We start from the raw sequence: 26,807 nt of genomic DNA, 5'->3' as shown, positions 1-26,807 counted from the left end.
TTAACCCTTCTGCTGAAAGTATTTTATTTTGCATGTGTAAATAAAAGTAAAAGTTCTTGGATCAGAGACTGAAACTCACATATCTTATTTTCTAGGCCACTGGCTCTGGAATTACTGTTATCTGTAAGCTATTTCAGAAAAACCACAACATTGCAAGAGGAATGTCAAAAGTTTCAAGAGGAGAGATGTTAAATTCTGTAAATCTATTGACAAGGACAGTAAACGAACAACAAATCACTGGTCCAACTTAACTAGGCATGAAGCAGATGAACATTTTAAGTGACTGTACCAACCATTTAAACTGCTTTACAAGATGATTATGCTTTAAAAGTCGCAAAGGCTTAAAGGTAATAGGCAATGACACTTTTCAATAATTTTAAAAGGCACAAAGTTAAAGCTCATTGTCCTTAATCCTGTTTAAGCATTTTAATCCTGAAATCTTACACCTCTGAAGCAGTCTTAGAAGAACCCTAACAATTTAATGTCAGAGCAACACACCCACACCACCTGAAATAACAAAAAAGGAGATTTTTTTCAAAGATCTGTTTGTGTTGGAATCTTGTGAAATGTAATCAGCACATCCACTTCACTCAGGAAATTGCATAAAATATTTTCAATTTTTAAAGCTGGAAGCAAAAACAGTTCCCTGGTCAGCATTTAAGCATGGACTGTACAAATAAATCAATAATAACATCAGCCTAAAAAACTCAGTGAAGAAAAAAAAAAAAAAGAGAAAAAAAAAAGAGAAAAATATCAGCAACAGTACCTAAACCCTAGAGTTTCTTCAAATTACATTCTCTGTAACATTTTATATTAGTAGCTGATTAAACCAGTATGAAAATACATTCCTTGCTAAATTCATTTGGGTTATATTACCCACTTTCTCTCCACCAAGAACGTTGTTAGTTTTACCCTCCCATTTTCCTTCCTGAGTAGAAGAATTTGGATATGAAACAGAACTAAGGTCTGAAAGCCACGTGTGAGTTTGAAGTAGGTACAAGGAAGTTCCACACAGGTCACGTCGGCTGCAATGGGCCGGAACATCACAAACAAGAAGTAGCCACAAACTTCAGTGTTCATCCCTGGATCAGTGCAGCAGCTTTGGCCCTTTATTAATAAACATCTCTGTCCAGATTCTGCTGCTGAGGGCACCTCAAGCTGCTGCCATGCACATTTGGCTTGAGACACCTGTGACAAACTGTGCACATATAGAGTGGCATAGGAGAAAGTGCTGGATGGGCACAGGAACTCACTTTTCCCAGTGCAAGACTGCACAAACTTTGATATTATGTGAAATAAATAAAATTTATTTCAGCAGAGGCATCATATTGTGCCCAGTCACAGCTGCAGCCTCACCTGCCATCCATCCACCTTTCATCTTTGTTCCCTGCATCCTGGCATGGAAATTGGTTTTGCAATTTTGTTATCAGCACCTTTCTAGCCAGCAAAGCAAGGCACAACACTGTGAGATTGCTGTGGGGAAATGAACTCCAGCTCAGCCAGACCCCAGACACATCCTATAGATCTGCCCTGCCTCCCTCAGTGCACTGTGAGCTGTGCTCAGCCTGGCACAGGTATCCCAACAGAGAGAGAAATCCCTTCTGAGCAGAGGAAATCAAACCATTGCTACCAACCCTTTAAACCAGTTGCTCCAGTGTCATGATTTTATCTTCTAACATCTGAGAAAGAATGGTATAAGTTATTTACCACAACAGCATAAATTTATAGCCTTCTGTGGCACACAATCTGAAATTATGCTGCAAGGCCAGCCCATTTTATTGTGCAGTTGATATCTTGTTGGAAAAAATCCAAACATCATTTCTCTTCTTTAGTAAAATCATTATGTAGATTAAACTTAGGCCAATATGTGCATTCAGCAGCTATCTTGCCTGAACCTTGTGCTGTAATTTAGTTAGGACAGAAATGTCTTTACAATGCTATGGATAAGCTGCAGCAAGGGCCTCATTCTATTTTAGGGTCTCTAAGTCCACTAGTTAATTTTATTTCACTACAAGCAAATAAATCCAAAAAGAAATACAAAGCCATCAGCATACACTCAGATAATCATGTCAACACACATTCAGAGAACGTGTCAGAGCAGAGAAAATAGTAAAATAGTATATGACTCTTCAACTAAATCAGTCCAAAAAATCTCTGCAAGCTAATCCAAAATTAATCATTTGCATTACAATAAAATACTGTGCCTTTATCTTAAACACTCACAAGCTTCACACAGCTTACCCAATATTGGGGCAAAGACAATGCCACGAGGACACCAAAGGAGGCTTCAAGCACCTGCTGCTCCTTATTGCTCTTCAGCCCAGCCTTTTATGCCCTCCTGTTGATGCCCTGCCCCTGCGTGCCCTCTGCTCCCTGTGTGATTGCTCAGCACCCCTGGGCACCCCATGGCTCCTCACCTTCAACAGCATTCACCTGTCCTGCACAGCTGGAGACAACTGGGGATCAGCCACAGCCCCACTCCCAACCACCACAAACTCTGTGCCCACAACATTTCCCCCCCTTTTATTTTCTTTTAAATAAATGCCATGTCTGCCATCCTTCTAGAGGGCCCTTGCAGAAGAAACAGCAAATATGGTACAAGTACCCTTTGTGGAGCCTCCACTGACTCTGGACTCTGTCCTGACCTTGGTTCAATCCCCAAAGTCACATTTCATATCACCAAAATCCTCATATCTACACTTCTACAATACTGACAATATCAATAGCAGCACAAGTTTATAAAGCAACACACAAGAATTACAGAATTACAGAATTCCATCCACAGCCACACAACTTCATAAATTAACACACAAGAATAAGACAGAATCTGCATGTTCCCATCCTAAGAACTGCAATCCACAAGCACAGTACACAGATTTTACCAGCAAATGAACACGTGGCACTGAACAACAGAGCCACTCTGCCTCTAGCTCCTACTGCTGCTCTAATTTCTCTTGTTCCTTTTACAGCTTTTGTTGCATTAGATGGTCTGAAGTTGTCAGGACCCAGGACATTCCTCTGGCTGCCCTGGGTAGTTGGAGACCCTGGCAGGGGGCTCAGAGACCTTGGCACAGAGTCACAAACACCTGTGCCTTTGATTTTAGCCCATGAAACAATTACCAACCTTGTGTGACGAGTTACAGGCCACAAGGGTTTGAATAGAATGATAGTGAATTTGTCACAGGGTGGAAAAGTAGAATTTTGGGGTTTTAGAATGGGGGTTCAGGAGGCAAGATGGAGGAATCTGGGCATGTCTTGCCTTTCTCCTTCTTGTCCTCCATCTTCTGCTGTGGTGGTGGCACTTTTGGATTGGTTTAGAGTAGAGACAGACTGTCTAACATAGGTGATAGGTACTGGAAAATTATTGTAAATAAAGCACATGTAGTTCTTAGTATCAAAAAATAACACCACCCCAAGGGCAGGGACTGTGCCACAAACCAACCTGCTGGACAGACCTCAGCGGGTCAGAGAAAGAATGTAACAGAAAAGAGAAAATAATGTTGAAAACCAGAGCTGAGGAATCTCAACAACTTCTTCGGTCACAGGGCTGGAAAAAGACTTTCTAACACCTTGGAGTAATCTTACCCACAGAAACCCGAGATGAAGTTATTTCCCATGGTGTTCCCAGCAGCTCACCTGTGCCCCAGGTGCCAAATCCAGCCTGGTCCATCGGGCAGTGTCCCCCCACTGCTCTCAAGGCTACGCTGCTGTGTCTGCACCTCACCCTACAGCAAAACCCCAAATTCTGCTGGGGTCACCATGATATGGGAGCCACCACCAACACCAAAGAGGGCTTTGAGCATCTGCTCACAACCTTTTATCCCCTCCTGCTGATGCACAGCACCTGTGTGCCCTCTGCTCCCTGTGTGACTGCTCAGCACCCCTGGGCACCCCATGGCTCCTCACCTTCAACAGCATTCACCTGTCCTGCACAGCTGGAGACAACTGGGGATCAGCCACAGCCCCACTCCCACAAACTGTGCCTACAAGAACAGAATTACAGACAAAGATGGACACAGAGTTCTACATCCTGAAGATAATGTGCAGCCTTCTGTGCGCTGTTACTTACCAGAAACACAGTTTGATGTTCCATGTGTTGTACAGACACCAGACTTCTCCTAAATGCACACAGTAAAATTAAGACTTTGTGAAAGTCTAAATGCAAACACAAACCAAATAATCTCTTCAGTCCAACTGTAAGGTGTTGCAGTCTTGTTAGCATTTGCCACTATTTAGAAAGAATAGAGACAGGCATATTGTATAAACTGATTCACTCAAAGTCATGGTACAAATAATATATTAGGTATAAACTTGATATGAGATAGTTTAATATTTTTTACAACTTGCTCTGAAGAAATTAAAATATTATATTAAGCCTAGAACTAGAATCAATAGAAATTCCAGAATGTGACTTGGTGTGTATTCTTACCACACAAAGTAAGAAAAAGTATATTGCACATTATAAATTTTATAATGTGCAATATACTTTTTAATACTCTAACTTTCTAAGGATAACAAGGTATTTCTCACAGTGATACAACTACAACAGGAAAAATAAGTCTTCTTTATTTCTGCTTTTTCCTTTTCACCATTAATAACAGAATTGTTGAGACTGGAATGGACCTCTAGAAATTATCTAGTCCAACTGTGTTGTTCAAAAGAGGGCCAACTGGAGGTGGTTTCTCAGGGCTATGTCCAGTCAAGTTTTGAGTATATCCAAGAATGGAAACTCCACAACATCCCTGGGCAATTTGTTCCAGCATTCGATGACTCTTCCTCTTAACATTTTTGCCCTCTGTTTAAATGGAATTTCCTGTACTTTGATTTCCACTCCCTGGGCACTAGTGAGGAGGGTCTGCTCTCTCTCTCCATCCACCAGGTATTTACAGACATTGCTCAGACATTAGTGAAGTTTCTCTCCTTCATGCTGAACAGTCACAGCTCTCTCAGCCTCTGAAAGAGATGCATTCTTGTCAGATGCTGCAATCCTTTAATCATCTTTGTGGCTCTTCACTGAGCTTGCTCCAGAACATCAGTGTCACTCTTTTCCTGGCACATTGCTGCCCAGGAATGGGCCCAGCACTCCAGCGTGGTCTCACATAGTTATGGCACAAGGGACAGGCTCTTCCTCTGCAGCCCAGGAGGCTGCTGGCTGCACTCACCACATCCATCATCAGCTGTCCAGGTGACTGATGTGAGGCTGTGCTGGCCTGCAGCTCTGCATCCACACCCTTCCTGAAGGCTGGCCTGACATTCACTTCCTTCTAGCTCTCAGCAACCTCCCCTTATCATCAGACCTCTCAAAGACAATTGAGAGCATCCTTACAGTGACATGTGCCACTTCCTCAGCATTCTCAGGTGCACCTGACCAAATCTCACAGATTGAGGCGTGTCATCACTGGCCCCAAACTTCACACCCCTGAGCAGTTCTCCCTGGTTTGTGCACATCAGGGCCAGCAAAGAGCCCGTGCTTCCTCAAGAGCCTGCAGCCATTCCTTGCAGCACTCCAGCCATCCCACTAGATCTCTGTAATCCCAGTGACATGATAACCCTGGAACTGAGGCAGGCCAATTCCTTCCGCATTTAGCCAAGAACTGTTTTAAAATTTGTTACAATTAAAACAATTTGTTACAAATTAAATTTATCTTTAAAATAGTCTAGTCAATACTGTTGCCCAAAAGAATAATTAGATCTACAAAAGAACTCCTTCAGCAACAAGAGAGGAAAAGAAGAAACAACCCTGTGCATTTTATTGGCATTGAGGTACAGTCCCACAGTCCCATTACAATTAATCTTTTCCTTTTTCTTAAACTAAAATGCAATATAGAAAAAGCATTAAAAGCCTGATTGGTCAACTAGCAGTAAACACAAAACCTGCTCCAAAAAAAGGGGAGGAAAAAAAAGGGGTGGGGGGGAAAGGCAGGCACAAAGCAATCTGCACTGGACATATAACTACACAGAACTTCACATTTATGGCCCCATTTGGTCAAGGTTGTAAGAACATTTTTTCTTCCATCTATAGCTTCTTTCTTCACAGGGATCCACTACATGGGTTACTCCTGGGCTTAGAAATCACCACTGGTAAAGCTGCACATGGCTGACAAGATGCAGGTCTCTGACTCCTCTTCCTGCTGAGAACTGTGTCTTCCTTTGGGGGAGACACATGTACTGGCTTCCAAGGAATGGGGTTACAATATGCTGGAGCTGGATACAGTTTTCTATCAGCACTCCCTAGAATATTTAGAAAATACACATAATTTAGAAGGAATATTTACACCACAAGCTTGCCAATACAAGCAGTTACAATAATTATACAACACAACAACATCTTCAGAGAAAGCACAGTCACATCACATAATTAAAGTGACTCAAAATGATAACCAGTCCATCTTTTTGCTTTTTAAACAGTAACTGGTATATTCTTCACTTCTACGTAAATAATAAGCAGGTTGAATGCTCAGTCCTTTGTGTTCTTAAGAACTGTAAATGTCTACAAATTGGCTACTTTGTTTTACCCAACCACGTGATGGAAGGATACACTTCAAAGTTTGTAACACATTACACTGAATCACACGAGTGACTAGACAAATATTCTTCAAAAATGACTGCAGCTGTCAGTCTGTAATGCAGGTCCAACCAAAACAGGAAGGCAAGGTATATCACTATTTAAAAATAAATGTAAGCAGAAGAGTAAAGGCTGTTCAGCTGCTTTATACCTGTCTCTTGAACATTCAAAAATCAGAATTTTGGTCTCAAAACTATTTCTGTTGCAAAGTCAAATAGAAGCAATTATTTCAGTTGCACAGAAAAATAAGATGTTTTCAAACAAAAATGGAACACGATTACAGAAGCCAAGGAGGTGCAATGCAGGTGAAAAGCAAAATTTTAGCTCAGAACACAGGTTGGTGCCCGTCTCCTTTTTCAGACAGGACTTCTGTCAGCTTCTAATAGTTCTTGGATCTCAAAACCTCACCTCTTTTCTAAGGTGGATTCAGGTGTGCTGACACACACCTTCTGTAACACAAAACTAACTTGACAATAACACAACTAATTTGCTTCACAGGACCCAAGACTTTGCTCTAGTGATTCCTATGCCTGGTAAGAAAAATCAGGTAAAATCATCCTTTGGTACACCACATAATTATCTCAAATAATGTCATTTTCCTCCCAAATAATAAAAAATAAAGGCTAAGAAAAATACACAAAAGGTCTCAACCTGTTTCCCTGACTTATAGCATAGTTAAAGTAACCATTCCTATGTGACAAATATTAGATGAGTGTCTTAATTAGATAGTATTAGATGAGTGTCTTAAACAGCCTTCATTTTACACTAAAATACAAGAAGGAAGGAACCACAAGCCCAAGTCACTCCCTATTTGTGTACTGTACATACAAACCTGTAGACCTCCCATTTGGGAAACCATTTAAAGCAGGTTGTGGTTTATTTCTAGCATGTTGCAGCCATTCCTTAAAGATTTTCTCTGATCTTGTTCTCTTCTCCTGTAGCTCAGCCATCCGTTCTTTTTCTTTTTCCTAGAAATAAAAAAGGTACTACTAGACAAAGCCCTGTACAACATACACAAAATAGTAAATAGTATTCTGCAGATTTCCAGACTGCTGAATACAATTCAAGTATTTCTTCAAATACAAGCACCTTCTCCTAACAATGGAAAAGATGCACTTTTTTTGGTTTAAGACTGAGAAAAACCCCAACCCCCAATTTCCATGTTAGTGTTTCCCTATGAAAAAAACCAAAGGCTATTAGCAAAAATGCATTAATATGCATCTTACTTTGCTGACCATACCACAGTGCCTTTAATGCACTAACATGGTAACTCTTGAAAGAATTTTCTTCATGTACAACACTGGCATTTGATGTCCATATATTCCATGTAAGATTTGAATATATCAAATCTGAATCTGCAATAAATTGCAGATTAAGTAACTCCATCCAAATAAATTGTGAGTTCATTAACACCTTCTCTTTCTTCTTCTTTTCTGCCTCTTCAGCTCTCTTCTTCTCTAACCATTCTTTATACTTTATGTCAGCCTTTTCTTTTAGCTGCAATTTTTCCAGTTCCCTTGTGGCCTTTTCTGCCATTTCTTTGCTCATCTTTCTTTTCCTTTCTCTTCTTTCCTATGTGAAACATATCAAAGAAACGGAACAGACATTTTTTTAGTATATTTCCATGAGTGATTCTTTTGAGGAATACAGTAAATTTTATTACACATTTACAAAGAAAATTATCATAAACATTAAAAAATATGTGATACTGTAAGCTCTTTGAAGTAAGAACCAATCCACTGTTATATTCCGGGTATGATAGACATAGAAACTTGTAAAAAAAATACTATAAAAAATTTACTTTCAGATCTCCTCAGATTTACTGCTCTGTTTTATTTATTCTGAGATTTTTTTAGACACTTTAGATGCATCTCAATATTTCTGGGAATGAAATACATGTTGCAATTCTCAACAATGGTGTGTTAGCTTTACTTGTCAGTGAATCTAGAGCAAACTACAGTTCCAAATGCAAGTCAGGTAAACTTCCCCCTTCTATTGAGATATGCAGATTGTTCAGCATACTTCAGCATCAATTTAACAGTAAAAAAAGTTCACATAAAAATACAGTTCGTGTTTTGTGGTATTCTCTAAGTATTTTATACCCTTTAGTTTATCCACATAGAGACTACTTCAATAAATCAATCCACACATTCCTCCTGCTCCAATTATGAAAGGGAAAATGAGAAAACACATTCTAGGGTAAGCAAAATGGTAACTTGAGGGTGAAGTGAAATTGCTGCCTGTATGACTTGGAAGACAGAACACACCAGTGGTGTCATTCACTTCTGCATCTTTGCAGTGTGTGTGTATCCAACAACAGTGTTCTGAGGAGCTTTCTCTAAGCAAACAACCACACACCCATTGGTCTTTGCCTGATCTGGACAGGGAGGTATTTTCACTTAAAGAGTGACAATAGCTCTCATTTCTGTTCCTTGTAACCTTTATGAAGTGTCTGGAATCTACTGATTGATTCTCTTTCTGCTTAACTCAGCTCTGAAGCAACTGCATCCACGTGCAGAAACAAAAATCTACCAGACAAGCTGTGCACATGACTTGGAAGACAGGCACAAGGCTAAAGACCAGTTTCCTCTTAATAGAAAAGAGCTGTTGTTTTTCTTTTAAGAAATCTACTTTTACACTTCCCTGCACACTCCTCTTGAACAAAGGAGATGGGTAACTTAGCAGAAAGTCATCCTGACTCAGAATTATTACAGTTAGCAGTGTGGATATAAATGCCTAGAACTACAGCTGCAAACCATAATAAATAAATGCAATATGGGAAAAAGAAATTCACAAGAAAACCAGAAATTCCCATTTTACCATTATATATTACCATTTTCCCATTAAAAGAACAAAAAGGCAGAAATCTAGAGCTCTCCCTGTCCCTCCCCCACCTTTTTCCCAGGTTTCCTGCAGTTATGGAAACTCCAGTTCTGCATAATGAAGCAGAAGCCATAATCCTGCACTGGGGACCAGCACAACTCCCAGTCTGGCCTGAATGGTCTAAACTTGCTGGCCCAGTGCTTGTGCCCCCACACCAAAACCACCAGGAACCCAATAAAGCAGCACAGAGAATAAAATCCTCAGCTCATGTTGCTCTGCAGCACACTTACCTGATTTCTGCCAGCTCACAGAATCACTGGAGTTAGTGTGGCCTTTTCTGTCTGCCAGCAGCAGGAGCACCACTGCAGCTGTAACATCAGCAGCTGCCCTGGGCACTGTGGGATTTCCCCCCACCCACCTCCTCTTGCAAGCCAGGCTTTAGCAGCTCTATTTACCATCATCTCCAAGGGGGATGCTGTTTCACCTAAAATCATTAGGATATTTTCAGTAGTACTGCTCTGGCATACTCTTGTCAAATACTCTTATGTGACAACAAAGACTTCTCTGTGGACACAATTTCACAGAACAATTGCAATTTGTGTTCTAGCTCTATTTTCCCCTTGATTTTTTGTTGTTTGGTGGGTTTTTTTCCATTCCACTTCTAATACATTCTAGCAATTATCAGCTTAATCTCTTTGGTGGTGTAGGGAAAATGGTCAAATATTAATACATTCCAATTACAATGCATATTCTGGAATGTAAAACTACACAGAATTATAAATCAGTTGGTCCTATTAAAACAACTTCCCAACAGTGAGGCCTGTACATGTGATAAAACAATTTACAACCAAGACTAATGAAAAAATACATTTCATTGTGGGAACTAAAAAAAAAATTCAGATTCTGACCTGTTTTTATGCTAATGAAGCATGGAAACAAGATCTTTCCTGACATGAAACAAACGTTTCCATATTTTAAAATGCTGAAAAGAAAAAACAACGGATTTTTGGCAAATTATTTAAACACCACCTTCCTGAAAATAAACCAAATAACCAATTGTCTAGGCTTTCCCTCCTTCTTCACCTACAATTCATCTCAATCCCTTTTATTCAGAGCTGCTTCTCTATCTCTTCATTACTAAATACTCTCTAAATGCAGGAACAATGGCTGTCCAGGACACATAAGAAGCATTAATGTAGATGAGAGATATCTACAAAATCACTGAGTTAAACTATGGGAGAAGGTGGCTTACAAAGATTTTGCACGTTTTGTTTTTTGCTGACTTACCTCTGATACACATGAAAGTCGCAAAACTAAGAATCATCCAAAACTACAGTCTTAACCTAAGGGTCCTATTATATAAAAGACATGAAAATAAACATAGGAGAAAACTGATAACAAAAGGGCTACTTCCACACGTAGGGGAATGGTTCCATAATGGAAAAGCGTTATAAGCAGAAAGAAGACTAAAAATCTTTCTAAATACTATAAAAGAAAGACAGGGAAGTTCTTAACTTATGTGTCTTAAATCACAGTATTTAGATGAGTTTAGCTGCTCTCTAGGCTGACTCAAAGTTCAATTAGGTCCTATGTAAACCATAACATGCCATACACACTAAAGCCACAACTATTGCTGAGTTTTACTTCCACTGAGACATCCCTAAGATGGGGACTCCCTGCAGAATTGTAGACTTGACACCGCCTATAAATTTTTCTACAGACAAACCAGAAATGTTTCCTCTTTCTCTCACAATCAGAACAGATTTTCCTTCATAAAGTTACTGTAGATCACATTCCCAGCTTTAGTAACCTGTTCCATGTCAAGCTTGTCACCCTGACTGTCCCCAGCTTTTTTCCCATCCTCACTATAAAAGCCTACCAAAAATTCTGTCCTTGTGCATATTAATGTCCATGTTCTTCACTCCTTTTCCTTTCTTTCCATATATATGAGAAGAAATTACTTGTTTATGCTTGGTGTTGTTCAGATTGGGTTTTAAAAATTCTCTTTGATCTTGTGTTCAAAACAGTCACAACCTATTCACTAAACCCCCAGTAAATTTACACACACTGCTATATGGTTGTGGGTATGACCTAAATTAAGGTATTGATTGTAAAACATCCAAGAAAGGCTTGTTCTCCTCCACCCTGGCCAAGCACATGACCAAGGAGAAAGGATACAAATCTACCCTGAAGGTTCAGTGCTCTGTGCTGTGATTCCATCAGCTCTCAGAACCCACTGAAGCCTGGCTCAGGTGAGTGCTTGGAAATCCCCCAGCCCACACAAATCGCTTGTCCCACAAAGCTGTCACGGTGACTGTCCACAGCTTGTGTCTTACTGAGTCAATGCTAACTACTAACTTCTCCAGAAAAATCACACCTACATGCATGTGGTGAATGCTCAAAGGATTTTAAAATCTGAAGAAGTGTCCCACTTCCTTCCTGACAGAAGGTAGAAATAGTAAATAATTTTCCATGCAGGGAAAAAACCCCTAATTGCTTTTGAAACAGAGGCACTATATCAACCAGAAGAAAACTACTAGAATATGTATTTCTGTATTTTCACATCAGTGAGTAATTGAGAGGCTGGAATGTGTGAAGTGCAGAGGTGCTTTCTGTTCTGCATTTTCTATGTAGACTGTCACTGAGTTGAAGTACTCCCAGAAACTAATGATGTGATTGATATTTTTAACATAGTTCTCAAGGCAATCCTTTCCATTTTAGGATCTGCAGAATGTGACATTCTTCTTTTCACAGGTAAGTGTTCTACTTCACAGCTGTTTGCTGACATCTTAGCTAGCATATTCTAGCATCAGTTAATGCTGACTGATGGCAAAATACAGGAAAAGCCCACATGGCCAACATCAGAACACACATCCTAATTTACTTGTTTATCTTCATAATAATTGTGAACATCAACCACTTCTGGCAGTCTTGGAAATCTGGGTCCTTCAAACAACTGTAATTATCTTTTCAACTTTGCCCCATAACATCACTCAGTGACCACGCCTAACCCACACCAATACTTCTTAATCTCTCTAGAATTTCCATGTGAAAACAACAAGAGGCTAGAAAGCAGATCAGCAACAGTCTGAGCTGCAGATGGCTCTTGACAAGCTGGTTTATACCAATTTACTGCTCAAGTTCCCAGAGTCAGGGCAGACCCCACTGCAGTCTGGGAACTGGAGAATTACTGCATCTTTCTCCCAAAATGTGTTCATGTGGGGACTCATGGATGGGACAAGCACAAAGTTTCAGTGTATTTATTCCTGGAACACTCTTGAGATCTTCAGAAGAATGTGGATTCTATGCTGCTGAAATACATGAGCAGTCATTCACCTGTCACACTGAATTCCTCTTCCAAAACTCTGTCTAAAACTCATTCTAACACTCACCATGAGAAATTAGTTCATTCTACTTACAGAAATCTAAAGGTAATTAAGATTCAGGTAAAACCTAAAATTATAACCATGGCATTGATCATGCATGATACCACAGAAAAATTCTGTGTAAAGACTTTTCAGGTCCAGAGAGCAAAAGACCCACAATGTGGGGGGAAAAAAATCCTTAAGAAATTAGGCCCAGACTCAGAAAAAAAAATTACATACATAAAGACAGATTTAGGTATGTAAACCGAAAATTTTAATTCTTAAATGCAGCTGGTTCTCATGACTGGAAAGCATTTCTACTAGAAGCTTCCCTCACAAACACACTTCTTGAAAGGTTTCAGTCTTAAACAAGTGGACATCTTAGCATCTCTTTCAAGTCTAACTGCCAGCAAAAACCATGTCACATCATCAGGCTCTCCATTAGCAACCAGAGCTTTGACTCAACAACAGTTCAGCTGTAAGAACATGAACCTAGACAGGGAAGATCTGGATTTCATCACATTTCTGCCAGAGGAGATTGCAATTAACGTGTCCCCAAGCTGCAGGCTGGCATGACAGGATTCTACACCCCTTCTGTGGGAGTGCTGCCATTCCTCACAAAATCATTAACAACCCATTGCATGAAAGAGAGAGAGCATGAGCAAGTCCAGCTTTTGAACTTGAAAATCATGCTCAAGCTGTGGAACAATGCGTGCTCTGCATTAACCATGCTGAGATAAAACACACATTAAACAAAAAGCCTTTGGTGTAAGAGTTGGCATCTAGGTGTCTCTTCTGGAGGAACCAGCACACCAAAAAGGGAATTCTGCTCCAAGAACACTGTCATTCATTGCTGCACACTGGGTTGGTTCTAGGCTTTCATATACTCCTTAATGCAAATCTTCAATGAAAAAACATTCCAACAGAACTTTTCCACCCTGTACCTAACTTCCATTAAAAATTGTATTTTTCAGTAAGTAAAGAGGACTTATAGAAAAGAATAATAAAAACTGTTGAACATCCAAATTCCATTTTTAATACCTGCTTGGTAATATTTACTTTTATGGAAAAAACCATAAAAAATTGTTGCCTTACTCTCTATTCAACCATGCACGAAGTATTAGAAATGCTACAGTCAATTTTAGATTGGCATTTGAATAACTGATTTTTCCAATGGAAAATTCTAACTTCACTACTTGTGCTCTTACAACTTTGCTAGTGTCCTAGGTTGACTATATGATGCTTTTATCCTTAATTGTCTTGTTCTGTTTATGTTGAGTAATAAGTTTTGTACCTTTAAGATCCAGCTAGGTATCACATTATTACAGGATAAAGAATTACATGCAAAGACTAAATACAGGGATGTTACCAAAAGGAATGTCAGAATTATTCAGTTATTTTGGAATGCAAGTATTCCTCTTTGGGGATTTCCATCACTGCTGCAAACACATGCACAACACATGTAGTGGGTTTTGGTTTGGATGGAGTTAATTTTCTTCATAGCAGCTCCTGCTGTGCTATGTTTGCATTTGTGAACAAAACAGTGTTTGTGATGACAGGTTATCAGTAAGCAGTGCTTACAAAGCTTCAAGATCTTTTCTGCCTCTCCCCCCATGGCACCAGGGCACAGTCTGGGGGTGCACAGCCAGAACTGACACCCACCTAGCCAAGGGAAACCCCAGACCATCCTGCTCAGCAAGAAAAGCTGGGGCAGCAAGGGGGGGTCTCAGCGGCCTCCTGGGGCTAACCCACAACAACAATAATATAAATATTTATATGTACACATGTATACATATGAATTGGATACTCCAGATCTTTCTAACTTCATGCTCTATTGACATTGTAAAAATGAAGCAGCTTTGCAGAGCCAGTAAAGGTGGATTAAATATGATTTGAAGATATTATATTAAATTGCAGAAGATAGAGTGCACTGCATCAGCGTTGTTTTTTTAATATGCAATCAAAAAGCTGCAGTCATCAGGCCTCAGCTTTAATCCTAACATTTTATTCAGCATTAATTCCTAAGAGGTTCTGACTGTGATGACAATGATAAAGAATTAAACTGTCATGGCAGTTTACAGGCTCTCCACACTTTATGCACTCACAATGCATTTCTCAAAAGCTTTTCATACTTTAATTTTAAATCAGCAATTTCACAATTACAGGTACCTTACTAAAGTGTTCAGTCCCACAGCTGAAGAGAGAAATGAAAGAGATTTCACATCAGAAGTTCACATAAAACAGGAAATGAAGACCAAACTTACTTGCTCAGCATTTATAACAACATCCACTTCATTTTTATAAATAAATCTAACAGTAACTCAGAGATAAACATTTTAGTTACATAAAAAATCATGTTATGTTCATTTTCCTTCTGGAATCAAAAGCATGCTATGCATTATTTTACAGTTAAAAGATTTCAATTGACACTTGCTAAAAAGTCAACAGACAATTTACTGTCTGCCCACAAATGGCTCAACTTTAAGAGGGAGACAAAGTAAGACTATTTTTGTCCAGGAGGGATCCAGTATCTTGCTGAAAATTGTAAAGGCATTATTAGGTCCAAGATAGTGCCTAAAAATTTGTTTTATAAAGCTTTTAATTCCTAGTGAGCTGAAAAAATTTGCCATGAACAAATATTTGTATAAACATATTTCATGGCTTAGAATGTTCTTTGATGACTCATATTTCAAAATATTACTTCTAGTTCATTTACCACCTTTAAGAACCACAAAAGCTATTTACACAGAAGAATACTAAATAGCTAGGATTCCTTTACTTTCAAAAATAGATTCTGTAAAATTATTAGAAGCATAAGAAAACTGTAACAGCATATGATTTTTAATCTATATTAAATAATTAAAACACCAATAGTGGACAAAAACAGTGTTCAAGCTTTGCTTCCTAAGCTCACCCTAAAGGACTATATTTAACATCACAACTAAAATTGCCATGCAAAGATACTGGGTTGACATACAGAAAACCAGAATTGTTTTATGCATATACAAACATCCCTCACATTTCCAGCACAATGACTGTTCCAGCAGTGTCTCCTGGTGCTGGATGCTCAAGATGAAGGAAGGAGCTTGATGTGTGCTCACTGTGCTTTCCTTTCTTTATCACTGCTGTACTGAGCAATGGGAAAGGACACAGACTCGAGGGGATTACAGAGCTGAGGTCCCTAAAGCACTGCCTCTTCCAAATAAAGCATTTTCTGCTCTCTGCACACAGGGCTCAGAATCAGTAACTCAGCTTGAAAAAGGTCAGTGCTTAATGCAAATTTCAGTGAAAAGTACTGCAAGATTTGCCCCAGGAAGCATCTTTGGATACTTCTATGAGGAAATGAAGTGTCTCCCAAATAGGAAATATGTACACACTCCCCAGGAAAATTGTATCAACTGTCAGTGCTCCTGACTCACACCTCAACTACAGCTGAAATCTTGATGCACCTTTAAAAATCTTAGTCACTGAATTGACCTATTGGTTCTTCAGTCTGTATCTAAATCCACAAATAATCTTGCAGAAACTTGAATTGGGAAGTCTACACAGCACAAATGTTAGTATCCTATGGACAGCTAAGCTTTTAAATTCAGTTGATCCTTGATTTGAGTGTGGTGTATAGGAAAGACTAACCAATGAATAATCTGATTTAAATGAAAATCAGCTTACTGTTTTCTAAACACTTGCTCTAAGGATGACCCTATGCTTCCAAAACATAATTTGATGAAGTCCAGACACAAGCATGTTCTTTCTCCTGTCCTCTGGGCTGCTGTGATTACCATAAAAAAGACCTCCTAATCCCATTGAGAACAGAAGACAAGTTGTTAACGAGTAAAACCACAAAGTTCCAAGGAAAACCCAAATCAGTAGAAATTTATGGAAACTGAAGGAGGTGGTAGGGGTAGTGAGGAGGAGACAGAAGGAAAACTTGTGGTTCTGAACTTGAACTATTTTAAGAGGCAGACCAACTCTTTCAAGCCAATGAATAGTCACAGACACACAGAATTTAATTTTCATTTAAATTTCATTTTGGAAGAGGAAAATGGAATTGTGTGTGCTGAATAATAAATCTACTTTTTCCTGTGTACTTTAATTAGTAATATAAACCATAAGAAATTAATAGAGCAGGATAGGTACTGCAGTGGGTTTCTGCCAATTACCCAACCAGCATTAAGACTAAGATTAATTAGGTTAGATTCAAATATATGTTATTCTAGTGGTTCTAGGCTGAACCTGAAGGAGTTCTAAAATCATGGAAACAAATGTAGGAGGTCTGCCCACCCAACCCAGCTAGTGCTGTTGTGATATTTTGGGTGAATGGTTATCTGCTTTTGCTCAGAAGCAGAAGTCAATGCAGTGAGCAGCTGGAATTGCTGCAGACCATGGGACTATGAGCACAGGAACTGCCAGGGCTGGACACACCCTGGGCTCCCAAGGGCTCCCACTGTCACTGCCATATTGTCTGAAAAATCCCCTTGCCCAAAATTCTTCTCCTGGGAATCTGAGAAGCCTCAGAGAAAAAGGCAAACAATAATTATCTTATTTGCTTCTCCTGTGTTTTGCTACTTTGGAATGTGGTTGGAGATTGTTTATCCAACATGTGGATTGTTTTGACTTAATGACCAATCACACTCCAGCTGGGTCAGGACTCTAGAAGGAGTCACAAGTTTTTCATTATCATTCTTTGTAGCCTTCTGTCTGTATCCTTTCTCTATTCCTCAGTATAGTTTTAGTATAGCATTCTTTAATATAATATAGATCATGAAATGATAATTTTGCCTTCTAGAAACATAGAGTCAGATTCATCATTTCCTTCCTGCCACAGGGAACCCCAAAAATACCACACTCCCTTTGCTGCCACCCAGGGCACATGCTCACCTGCTGTGACACAGCTGTCACACTGAGAGCACCAATCTGTTTCTGACCCTGGACCCAGGCACTCCTTCAAGAGAACTTAAAAGCCTTTTGATCCCACCCAGAAATTAATTACCAACTGAAGGAATTCCCAGTTGCTAACTGTGCTCCACTGAGAATTCCCTCCATCTGGCCCCATACCTCAATTTCCCCTCCTAAACCATATCCTCTGGTAAATACTCCTTGCCTGCCCCTGGTGATATTTAACTAAATCCTCCTTCTGGCTCTACCTGGTGTACAGAACATTGCACACAGTCAAGATGTACACTTACCCAAAAATGTTTGGGCACTGAACCTGGGAAGTCTGGGTGCACTGAAGACCAAAACCCCAGCCACCATCAGCAGAAGGCTACTGCACAAGATGCACACCCACTGTCAGCTTTGTGACTACTCAGAAAACAAATCCCTTTATACCCTACAGAAAATAAAAATCACTCTTGAAAAAAAATGTTCAGCTGCTTTGGCATGTTTTTATAATTTTCAATTAAAGCAGCCATTTATTTAGCAAACTGAAAACATGGATGGCCAAACAGACTGAGTAAATTTTACACAGGCTTACTCAAGCATAGCATGCACTAGAATATTTCCAGCCAAAGCAATATTTACCTCTTCTCTCTTTTTTAGGACCCATTCCTTGTGTTTCTCTTCAGCTATCCTTTTTCTTCTTTCCCATTCTTGATTTTGCTTCATTTCCTCAAGCTGTTTATTCACTTCCTAATTAGAAAAAGAGTATATATTTCAAAGCTGTGGTGACCACTTACAGCAATACTGGCAGTAGTGCTGCAGTGAAAACAATGTAAGCATTAGATTTTGGTATATTTTTCTTCATTAAGATTCTGGAAAAGAGGAATGGCAGTCAACACAGAAATACTATGAAATACAATTAATGAAAATCCCTAATTTTTAGGATATTAACTGGAAATACATATTTTAATTAGGCTTTGGAAGCAATTAAATGCATCAAATCATTCCTCAGTTTACTGAAATGCCTTTTTAGTCAGTAGACTCTTAATTTGCAGCAGTACTTTCTTACAATATTTAAAATTTAGCATGTGTACTGCTCTGCACTGTGGATGGTATGAAAAGCAAAGCAAAATATTATTCACCTGTGATTTTTAGTACCAGAACTACTAGAACTTTAGAGCTTAACCTAAGGCTTACTAAAGCCAAAATTATTGTAGATTCTAACAAATTTTCAAACAGGAGTTTTAATTTGAGAGAAGAAATTTTCTAAGTATATTTATATGACATACAGTATATATGCAACCATTTGTATCTCTCCAGTGAAATTAATAAAGACAAAACATAACTAAGGAGACAACTGAGATGTCCACCTTCTCCAACAGTAACATTAACACAAAGCATTAATTTTCAATGAAAATTCATACCTTCAAACACAGACAGATGGAATTATTTCCATGAAATTGATTTTTATGGTGCCTACATTGCAGTCAGTTTCAGAGACAGCCCCCTTTCTTATGACATAGAATTTCAGTTTAGTAAGACATCAACAGAAGCTTACAGAAAGCTCAAACACCCGCAATAGAGACACAATTTCAAAATACAGTTGTTGTTGAGGCAAAGTTATCCCAAACAACATGTCTTTTGAGTTCCAAGACACCTGTATTGCAGGGATCTGGTTGCTGTAAAAGCTGATTGTCACTGTCATATTTTCTGAAAAATTCCTTCACCAGGAGTTCTTCTCCTGGGAAGCTGAGAAGCCTCAGAGAAAAAGGAAAATAATATTATCTCATTTGCTTCTCCTGTTTTGCTGCTTTGGAATGTGGTTTGGAGATTGTTCATCCAACATGTGAATTGTTTTTACTTAATGACCAAGTGTTGGGACTTGGGAAGAGTTCACGGGTTTTTCATTAGTATCTTGTTAAACCTTCTGTAAGTATCCTTTCTGTATTCTTTAGTATAGTTTCAGTATAGCATTCTTTCATATATAATACCATAAAATAATAAATTAGCCTTCTAAAAACATGGAGTCACATTCTCAATTCTTCCCTCATCCTTGGGACCCTGAAAATACCACAGCTGATGGCACTCTGAGCACCTTACAAGACTCAACCTAACTGCACTCCACATGTTTATCCACCTTTTTGACATGCAGGGCAGACTTTGTACTAATGTCAGCAAAAGATCTGAAACCTCACTGTTGTTTCTCAGGATACCAGTTTAGAATACTTTTATAATGCAAACAGAGCAATATTTTTGGTATAAACATCACACATTTAATTCTCTTCTGGCATCTTACAAAAATGTTGATTATATCACACTGTCTTGCTGCAGTTTAACATCTAATGTTTTCAAAATCTTACAAATGATATGGCTGTTTTCTACATGGCCTTAAGTAATGCTTGTTCTACGGCTGCTCTTAATACTGAGTTGAGAGACATCTGCTGGCTTACATTTCCATTGCCAATCCAGGATATAAATGGGAAGTCATGAAACGTTTGGTGCATGTGGATTAACAGATCAAAGCATATTCCTCAAGCTTAACAAACTCCTTTGGAGTACTGCTGACCTGTAAAATTCTGTTCCTGAACCTTCCAGTGGTAGGTGTTCTATAAACAACATGAGGTAGCCAACATAAAACTTTACAGACAATCCCAGAAAGACTAGGAAAAAATTCAAGGTCAAATAGTTACTCAGTAATTGAAGTGAGAAATTATCTAATTTTGATGTGATTGTTCTAATCACTACCCAATACTTCCCATTTGATTTTCTACAACGGTATCATTTAATCAACTGCAACTACAAACAGAGTAATCAGGAAAAGACAGGGTGCTCTCACTTAGTTGTGTCCCAGCCCTGGTTCTCAAGAACTGTTCATCTGCAAGGGGGAAAAAGATAGAATGAGGGAAAAAAATGCAGCAACAGGGATCCCTTTCCTGGGAAAGGACACGAAAGAGTTGTAAAGTTACGTGCTGAGTGGGTAACAACATTGTTCCTCAAAACTAACTGAGTAGCTTGGCGTTCTTACAATCAGCACACACCTCATTTTCTTCTACAACCTACATGCAAGCCTATGTACCCATGATGAAAATTAAGGCAGTAATTATATAAATGTTTTAATCTTCTAACATGGAACCATTACCTGACAACTGGATAAACAAAATATTATACAGCACCAGTTCAATGAAGTACAACATGCAGCAAAAGAAAATGCACATGACATGACTCACACCAGCACTGACAAACACAAACACTATGGAGGCCTAAAACACTGCAAAAAACAAAAGGAAAAAAAAAAATACTTGTGTTTCTATAACCAAGGAAAAGAAAATCCTGTGTCTGCTCTCTTCTGCTGGACTCAGACTCAGAAGAGCTGGATGTCATCACCTCTGCAGCCTGAGCCTGCAGGCGGGCACGCAGCTCCTTCTCTTTGCCAATGAACCACTCTTCCCATGGTGACAGGTTATCTTTCCAAGGTGACACTTTTCTCTCCTCTGCTGTTTCAGAGCGTTCAGCCCTCCTGAATTAAAAACAAGAAACAGAAGAGAGTATTATCTATAATGTATTTGATTGAAAAGTTAAAGTGCTACTGTCTTGAAAAAGTACGTTTCTTTCATGGCATAATGTGACAACAATGTCATAATTTTTCTACTTGTTTAGTAATCTCCCTAATGGATAAATGGCATTTATAATGCACCTCTGACCACCCTCCTTACAGTCTACATTTCTCTTGCTAAACTCTAAACTGTGGAACAGATTCAAACATTACCTTTTAGGAACTAAACTAAAAGAATACCCGTAACATCAAAGTGTCACTTTGCTTCTCACAGATGGAAGCCGAGGAAAAACAGAGATTTAACATTAACATCCTGTCTGTGGTCACAAGATGCTCCATGTATCCAGTGGTCTTTAGCAGAAGCAAAGCAAAAGCAGAGAATGTTGTTTTCTTTGTTCAACTCTTACACCAGTGGATTCATGGTATCAAGCAACCTCAGCATTAAGAGTCCATTCATTATGAATCCATCTGTTCAATCCAGGAAGTCTTCCACATTAAAACACTTTCACAGGAAATGTGCTTAAGAAATACAGCCAGCATACAGCACTTTGTGGTATTATACAAGGTTCAATTAGACTTTTAATAGGACACCTTATGTAAGTCAGTCATGAATAACGCAGCATTCCTAGCCCCAGGTCACAAGTATCTTTTATAAGATTCTATACATGTACTATTTCATAAGTAACACAGTATATCAGGGTCCAAATCAGCAAAATTTGAAAACAGGTAAAGAAATTTCTTTAACAGATTGCTTCTATCTGCCACAGTGTGGAAGGGGCTAGCAGCAGGCCTGTTAGCTAAAGGAGCGAGAAGAAGAAGAAGAAACTGATAAGGAGCTTTCTCCAAGGCCGTAACCAAGGAGATCGAGAGAAGGAAGATAAGAGCATTCTGCAGCTGGATGAAGCATTTTTAGTAAGTTAGGTGGAGTCATTATAACTTTTCACCAATAATATGCTATTGACTTCTTGTGGCCAATAGTTAAGGTAGAAGAAGGGTAAACAATTGGAAAGTGTATAAAAGATCAGCCATTTTCACTAATAAAATATTGCCAACTGAGACGCTTGTGGTCTCTGCTTTGTGTTGTGACCGCCTCGACTGCGACACCACAGAATTTTTTTCTTGAGAACAAAGCAATGAAACTAGACTTTACTATTTCCTATGGATGTACAGGCTCTGGAAATACCTACCTACATACATATTCCACTACAGTGAGGAATTCTGTTTGCTGAACCTAAGCTACACAAGAAGCATCCAACAAGCATATTAGGCTAATGCTGCAGATATAAAATTTGTAAATGTAAGGCATCTGTATTTTATCAATCTAAAGTACAATATATTAATGACACAGCAGTACTCCAACACTCAACTGCACAACATTTTCTGTCCCACTCATCTTCAGAGTACATTTCTGTGCTAGAAAGCATTTGGGGACAAAGTCAGTGTTACAGAGTGTGTCCTACTCTTCCCTGTTGTTTTACCCATGTATGTTTGCACTAACAGGATTTTGCTGGTCAGCTCAGGGTGACTGATTCATACTGAAACTACCTGGAGCAGGTTTATTTCCCCAGACAAACCCACTTTTACAGTGTGAAATGCAAAATAACAGAACTGACAGGGACAACCCTGTCAGTGCAAGGACAGAAGCAGCACAGACCAAATACTCATCAGCCCCACACATTCTGCTGCACTCCAGGGCTTTTATGCTGCATCATTAATAAAGACCAAAAATTTAACAGAGGCAGCTCTTAAACACATACATATAATAAGAGATGCCACTTAAGAATGCCTAATAACACATTTTGTAAGAAAATAAATCTCTGAAAGTTCATTAAAGAACAAAAGTATTATACATTCACATACAGGAAAAAACCCCATAACTTTGTACAGACTTGACATTTTGGGCAGGGACATTTCCTCAATACATTCTTTTGCTTTGTGTGATTTGCATTATGGCACCTAGTAGAACACAACTGACAAATTAAACCAACTGTAGAAAAGGTACAAATAGGAGAACAAATAAATTAGGAAAAATAAGATTTATTATGTCTTTTCTTGTATCAGTACTCATGAAATTCAGGCTGTCAACTTCTCAAAAAAAGTTATTCATAATAATAGATTAAAAACTTACTGCAGACAAGTAAGAAATAACACAAAATGAAACTTAAACAGAGGAAAACACAAGCTCAGTATTAAGACCTGTTAGGAGAAACACTTCTCCAATACTGTGTCTAAAGCTCTCCAATTGCACCAGAACCCAGAACACCTTCCTTGGTGTGCATTGCAGCCACCAGTCACACTCTCCTGGCACATCAACTATGCATTTTAAACCTCACACACCTTGAATTTCACAGGACCATTTTCTGAAATTCTAGCAGTTATGAACTTCTTCAAAATAATCAAAGTAATAAACTTCTTAAAATAACCCATGCTCAAGTGCTTACTTACATTTAGCTGTAAGTAAGTATCTTAAATCAAACCAGACACATTTGGCATTAGACCTAAGTCTGATTAACAGTGAACAGCGATTATCGGTTGCTGTATATTCACTAAGGTGACACATCAAACATAACACTGGACCCACAAACGAAAGCATGAAAATGCCTAACAGCATTAACAAGGTCTTGCTTTCACCCTTTCTTTTCTGCAAATATTGCATTTCCCACACTGAGTAGCTGCTTCCAGCTAATTTTTGTGTTGTTTTAAGAGGAAACAGCAACAACATTCAGAGTGCATGAATACATGGGGAGCTGAATAAGAAATAGTTTTTCACTATTATAATTCTGGTACCTTGGTAGCTACAGACAAAAGCTGCCATATGAACACAAGGTAGGCACTTGGTGCAGCACAGCAGCAGTGCTACCCAGCAGCACAGGGTATATTTAGCCCACTGTTTAGTCACGTGAAAAATGCCTATTTTATGATTGGCTTTTTGCAAATATTAAAATGAATATATGTGTTATGTTAGAAAGTTATGCTGTACTAATTTTCTTAACTAGTGTGTAAATACAGTTTTAGGTTATAGCATAATGGGAAAATAGAAACTATGCTATGTAAGATACTTTTCTTAAAGAAAGGACCCTCACTGAGCTAGCAGCCACAGGACACCCAAATCTTCTAGAGAAAAAGAATTTATTGCTCCATTATCAGAAGAAATTAACTTCTTCCTGCCTTGCTCAGCCCTGAAGAGCTGTCAGGATTAAGAAAGAGTTGACACAGACCAGACAGAATCATGTGTGAGAGGTATGAATATGCAACAGGCTATTGTTTTTAAGGGTTAATCCTCTGTTAATGTGGGTCCTTTTTCGGGCTTATTTTGCCCAGAAAAAGGTACCCAGGCTGTCCGTAACTCTTTGTTCTTATTGTCTCGTATTGTCCTAATCTCAATTGTTCAAATTTTTATTACTCTAATTATATTATTATTTTATAACCATTTTATTACTATTAAACTTTTAAAATTTTAAAAACAAGTGATCGGCGTTGCTCACAGTCAGACTGCCAGCTCAGGCCCTACAAGTGGCCGTGTTCAGCTGCACCTCAGTGCTGCCAGACAACACTGCAGCGACAGGCCCGAGTGGGGAGCTGTTCCCAACAGCCCCTGAAGCTGCAAAGACGTGCTGCGGCTTGAACAAACTGCAACAAACTCCAAAGGGCACGAATAAAATTGCTCATTGGGAATAGTATAGAGAGAGCTAACAGAAAAACCGGCTGGTTTCTTCCTCAGAAGCTTCTGGCTACACTTAAACACTCTTTCCCTGGACTTTTAGCACCTTTTTCAAGAAATGCTTGTAAGTAAAGTGCAGTGTGGTCCATATTCCTTCACTGCTCTCCATGGAAATTTGAGAACCCTGCTGGAAATCTGCACCCCGTGAAGCTCTGCTGCCCTTCCTTTACTTCACCGGCACTTTTAGCTCAGCTCAGCCTCGCTAGCTACATTCACCCACAGTTAATGCCCAAATCTGTGAAGTTTCTATCAGGAAGCCGTTTTCCAGATTAGGATCGGCTCTCCCTGCTCTTCCCCCTCCTATTTTAGAGGGAAGAGGAATTATTCTCCTGTCAAGCCAGCGAGATCCCAAGTAAAAAGAATGCATTTTATGTTTACATATTATTAAAATGGAGTAAGATTAAGCCGCCGGAGCAGGAGCTGTGCAACGCTTACAATACAAAACTGACTGTGGACCCAGCTACAAACACTATGCAAAACAACCCTACAGTCTGCAAGCACTTTTAAATTAAGGCAGGAAAGACTGTAGCCTATAAAAATACTCATGTGTCCATTGAGAAGACTTTCCAAGACAATAAAAAGGAACAAAGCTCTTAAAGCGCTCATCTCCAAACAAGGCTATATTTATGTAAAATAATCTCCTGTCTCCGGCGGAGGGAAGCGAGTACAAGGGCAGAGCCCGGTCCCTGCCGCGGGGGTTACCTATGGCCCGGCGGGCTCCGGGAGGCTCCGGGAGGCTCCGCCCGCTCCGGGGAGCTGCAGCGGGACGGGAGCGAGAGCGGCGAGCCCTCCGAGGGGCTGGGGGAGAGCCGGCCCTCAGCGGGCGAAGGGCTCGGGCCGATGGCCCCGCCGCTCATGGCGGTGGCCACGGCGGGCACCGACGAGAGCGCGCACCGGGTACCGACATGGGCGGTTACCGACGCCGGCAGGGCGGGCTCCGGCAGGGGCGGGCTCCGGCCGCGCTCCCGACGATCCCCGCGGCTCTGCCATGGCCGCTCCGTCACGGCCCCGCCGTGTGCGGCCCTGAGGCACGGCCTGGGGAGAGCCAGCGGCTGAGAACGGCGGCCCCTGCCCCGCTGGTGGGCAGCGAGCCGAGGCCCCGCAGCGCTGGGGTGTGCCGGAGCTGCCCGCCAGGGCGAGCACTGACACGCCTGTGCCGATCCATAGCAACTCCTCGCAGCTCTTTATTCCTCAACGTTTCTGCGCACGGACCGGTGCCATAAACAGGGACCCGCAACCTCATCTGCAGGTGGCAATCCTGACAGATCACAAGGAGGAGACATCTTAACATTCAAACACTCTGTAATTATACTGGCATTCAATTGCAAGATCCCATTTCAATCCTCACAGTTACTATCTTGTTTCTGATTCAAAGTTCTAAAGCTTGGTTTTCATACACCTCTGCTAGGAAAATGGTGTCCTTTGCCTTCTCATCAGTTAATTTTCCACTGAGTCTACAACTATATGTAATAGATAGGTCAGATTATATATCTATATAGATATTCCTATCCTTGTTTTCCACTACATTCTTTGTCAGCCTTCTATTTGGGTTCCAAACCCCAGGAACACTGTTCCCCTTCATTGCTTATGTTGGGCCACCCTTATTCTCCCCCCGCCTTTCAGCCAAATCTTAAGTAGAATCAGCAACAAACATTTGCACAACCAAAGCTTTCCATTACCTTCAAATTTCATCAACCACGAAGATAACTTGGTTATCTTAGCAGTTAGTAAAATTTCCAGCAGTTGGTAAAATTTTATAAAACTTTGAGTAAATTTGCTGTGGCTGACTAAGCAGAAGCATTACTGATATTCACATGAGATACAGAAGTTTGAAAATTAGTGTAAATTTGGCTGCTGTATTAATTGTTCTTGTGGGGATTCTTCAGGTGAATTTAACAAGAA

General features: G+C 39.7%; 1 protein-coding gene across 1 annotated transcript; it reads right to left on the bottom strand.

The window, feature by feature from the left end:
• Nucleotides 1-5,726: 5,726 nt before the first annotated feature.
• Nucleotides 5,727-25,818, bottom strand: CCDC34 (coiled-coil domain containing 34). The gene is made up of 6 exons (XM_058807304.1): nucleotides 25,608-25,818; nucleotides 21,016-21,148; nucleotides 18,274-18,381; nucleotides 7,979-8,137; nucleotides 7,398-7,533; nucleotides 5,727-6,231 (listed from the first exon to the last, which is right to left on the bottom strand). The coding sequence occupies exons 1-6, from the start codon at nucleotides 25,760-25,762 to the stop codon at nucleotides 6,032-6,034; spliced, it is 891 nt and encodes a 296-aa protein (XP_058663287.1). The 5' UTR covers nucleotides 25,763-25,818; the 3' UTR covers nucleotides 5,727-6,031.
• Nucleotides 25,819-26,807: the final 989 nt, after the last annotated feature.

The sequence above is a fragment of the Ammospiza caudacuta genome, chromosome 6 (assembly GCF_027887145.1).
Source record: "Ammospiza caudacuta isolate bAmmCau1 chromosome 6, bAmmCau1.pri, whole genome shotgun sequence".
Taxonomy (NCBI): Eukaryota; Metazoa; Chordata; class Aves; order Passeriformes; family Passerellidae; genus Ammospiza; species Ammospiza caudacuta.
The sequence above is the reverse complement of the archived record's forward strand: the minus strand, read 5'-3'. Positions and strand labels throughout refer to the sequence as shown.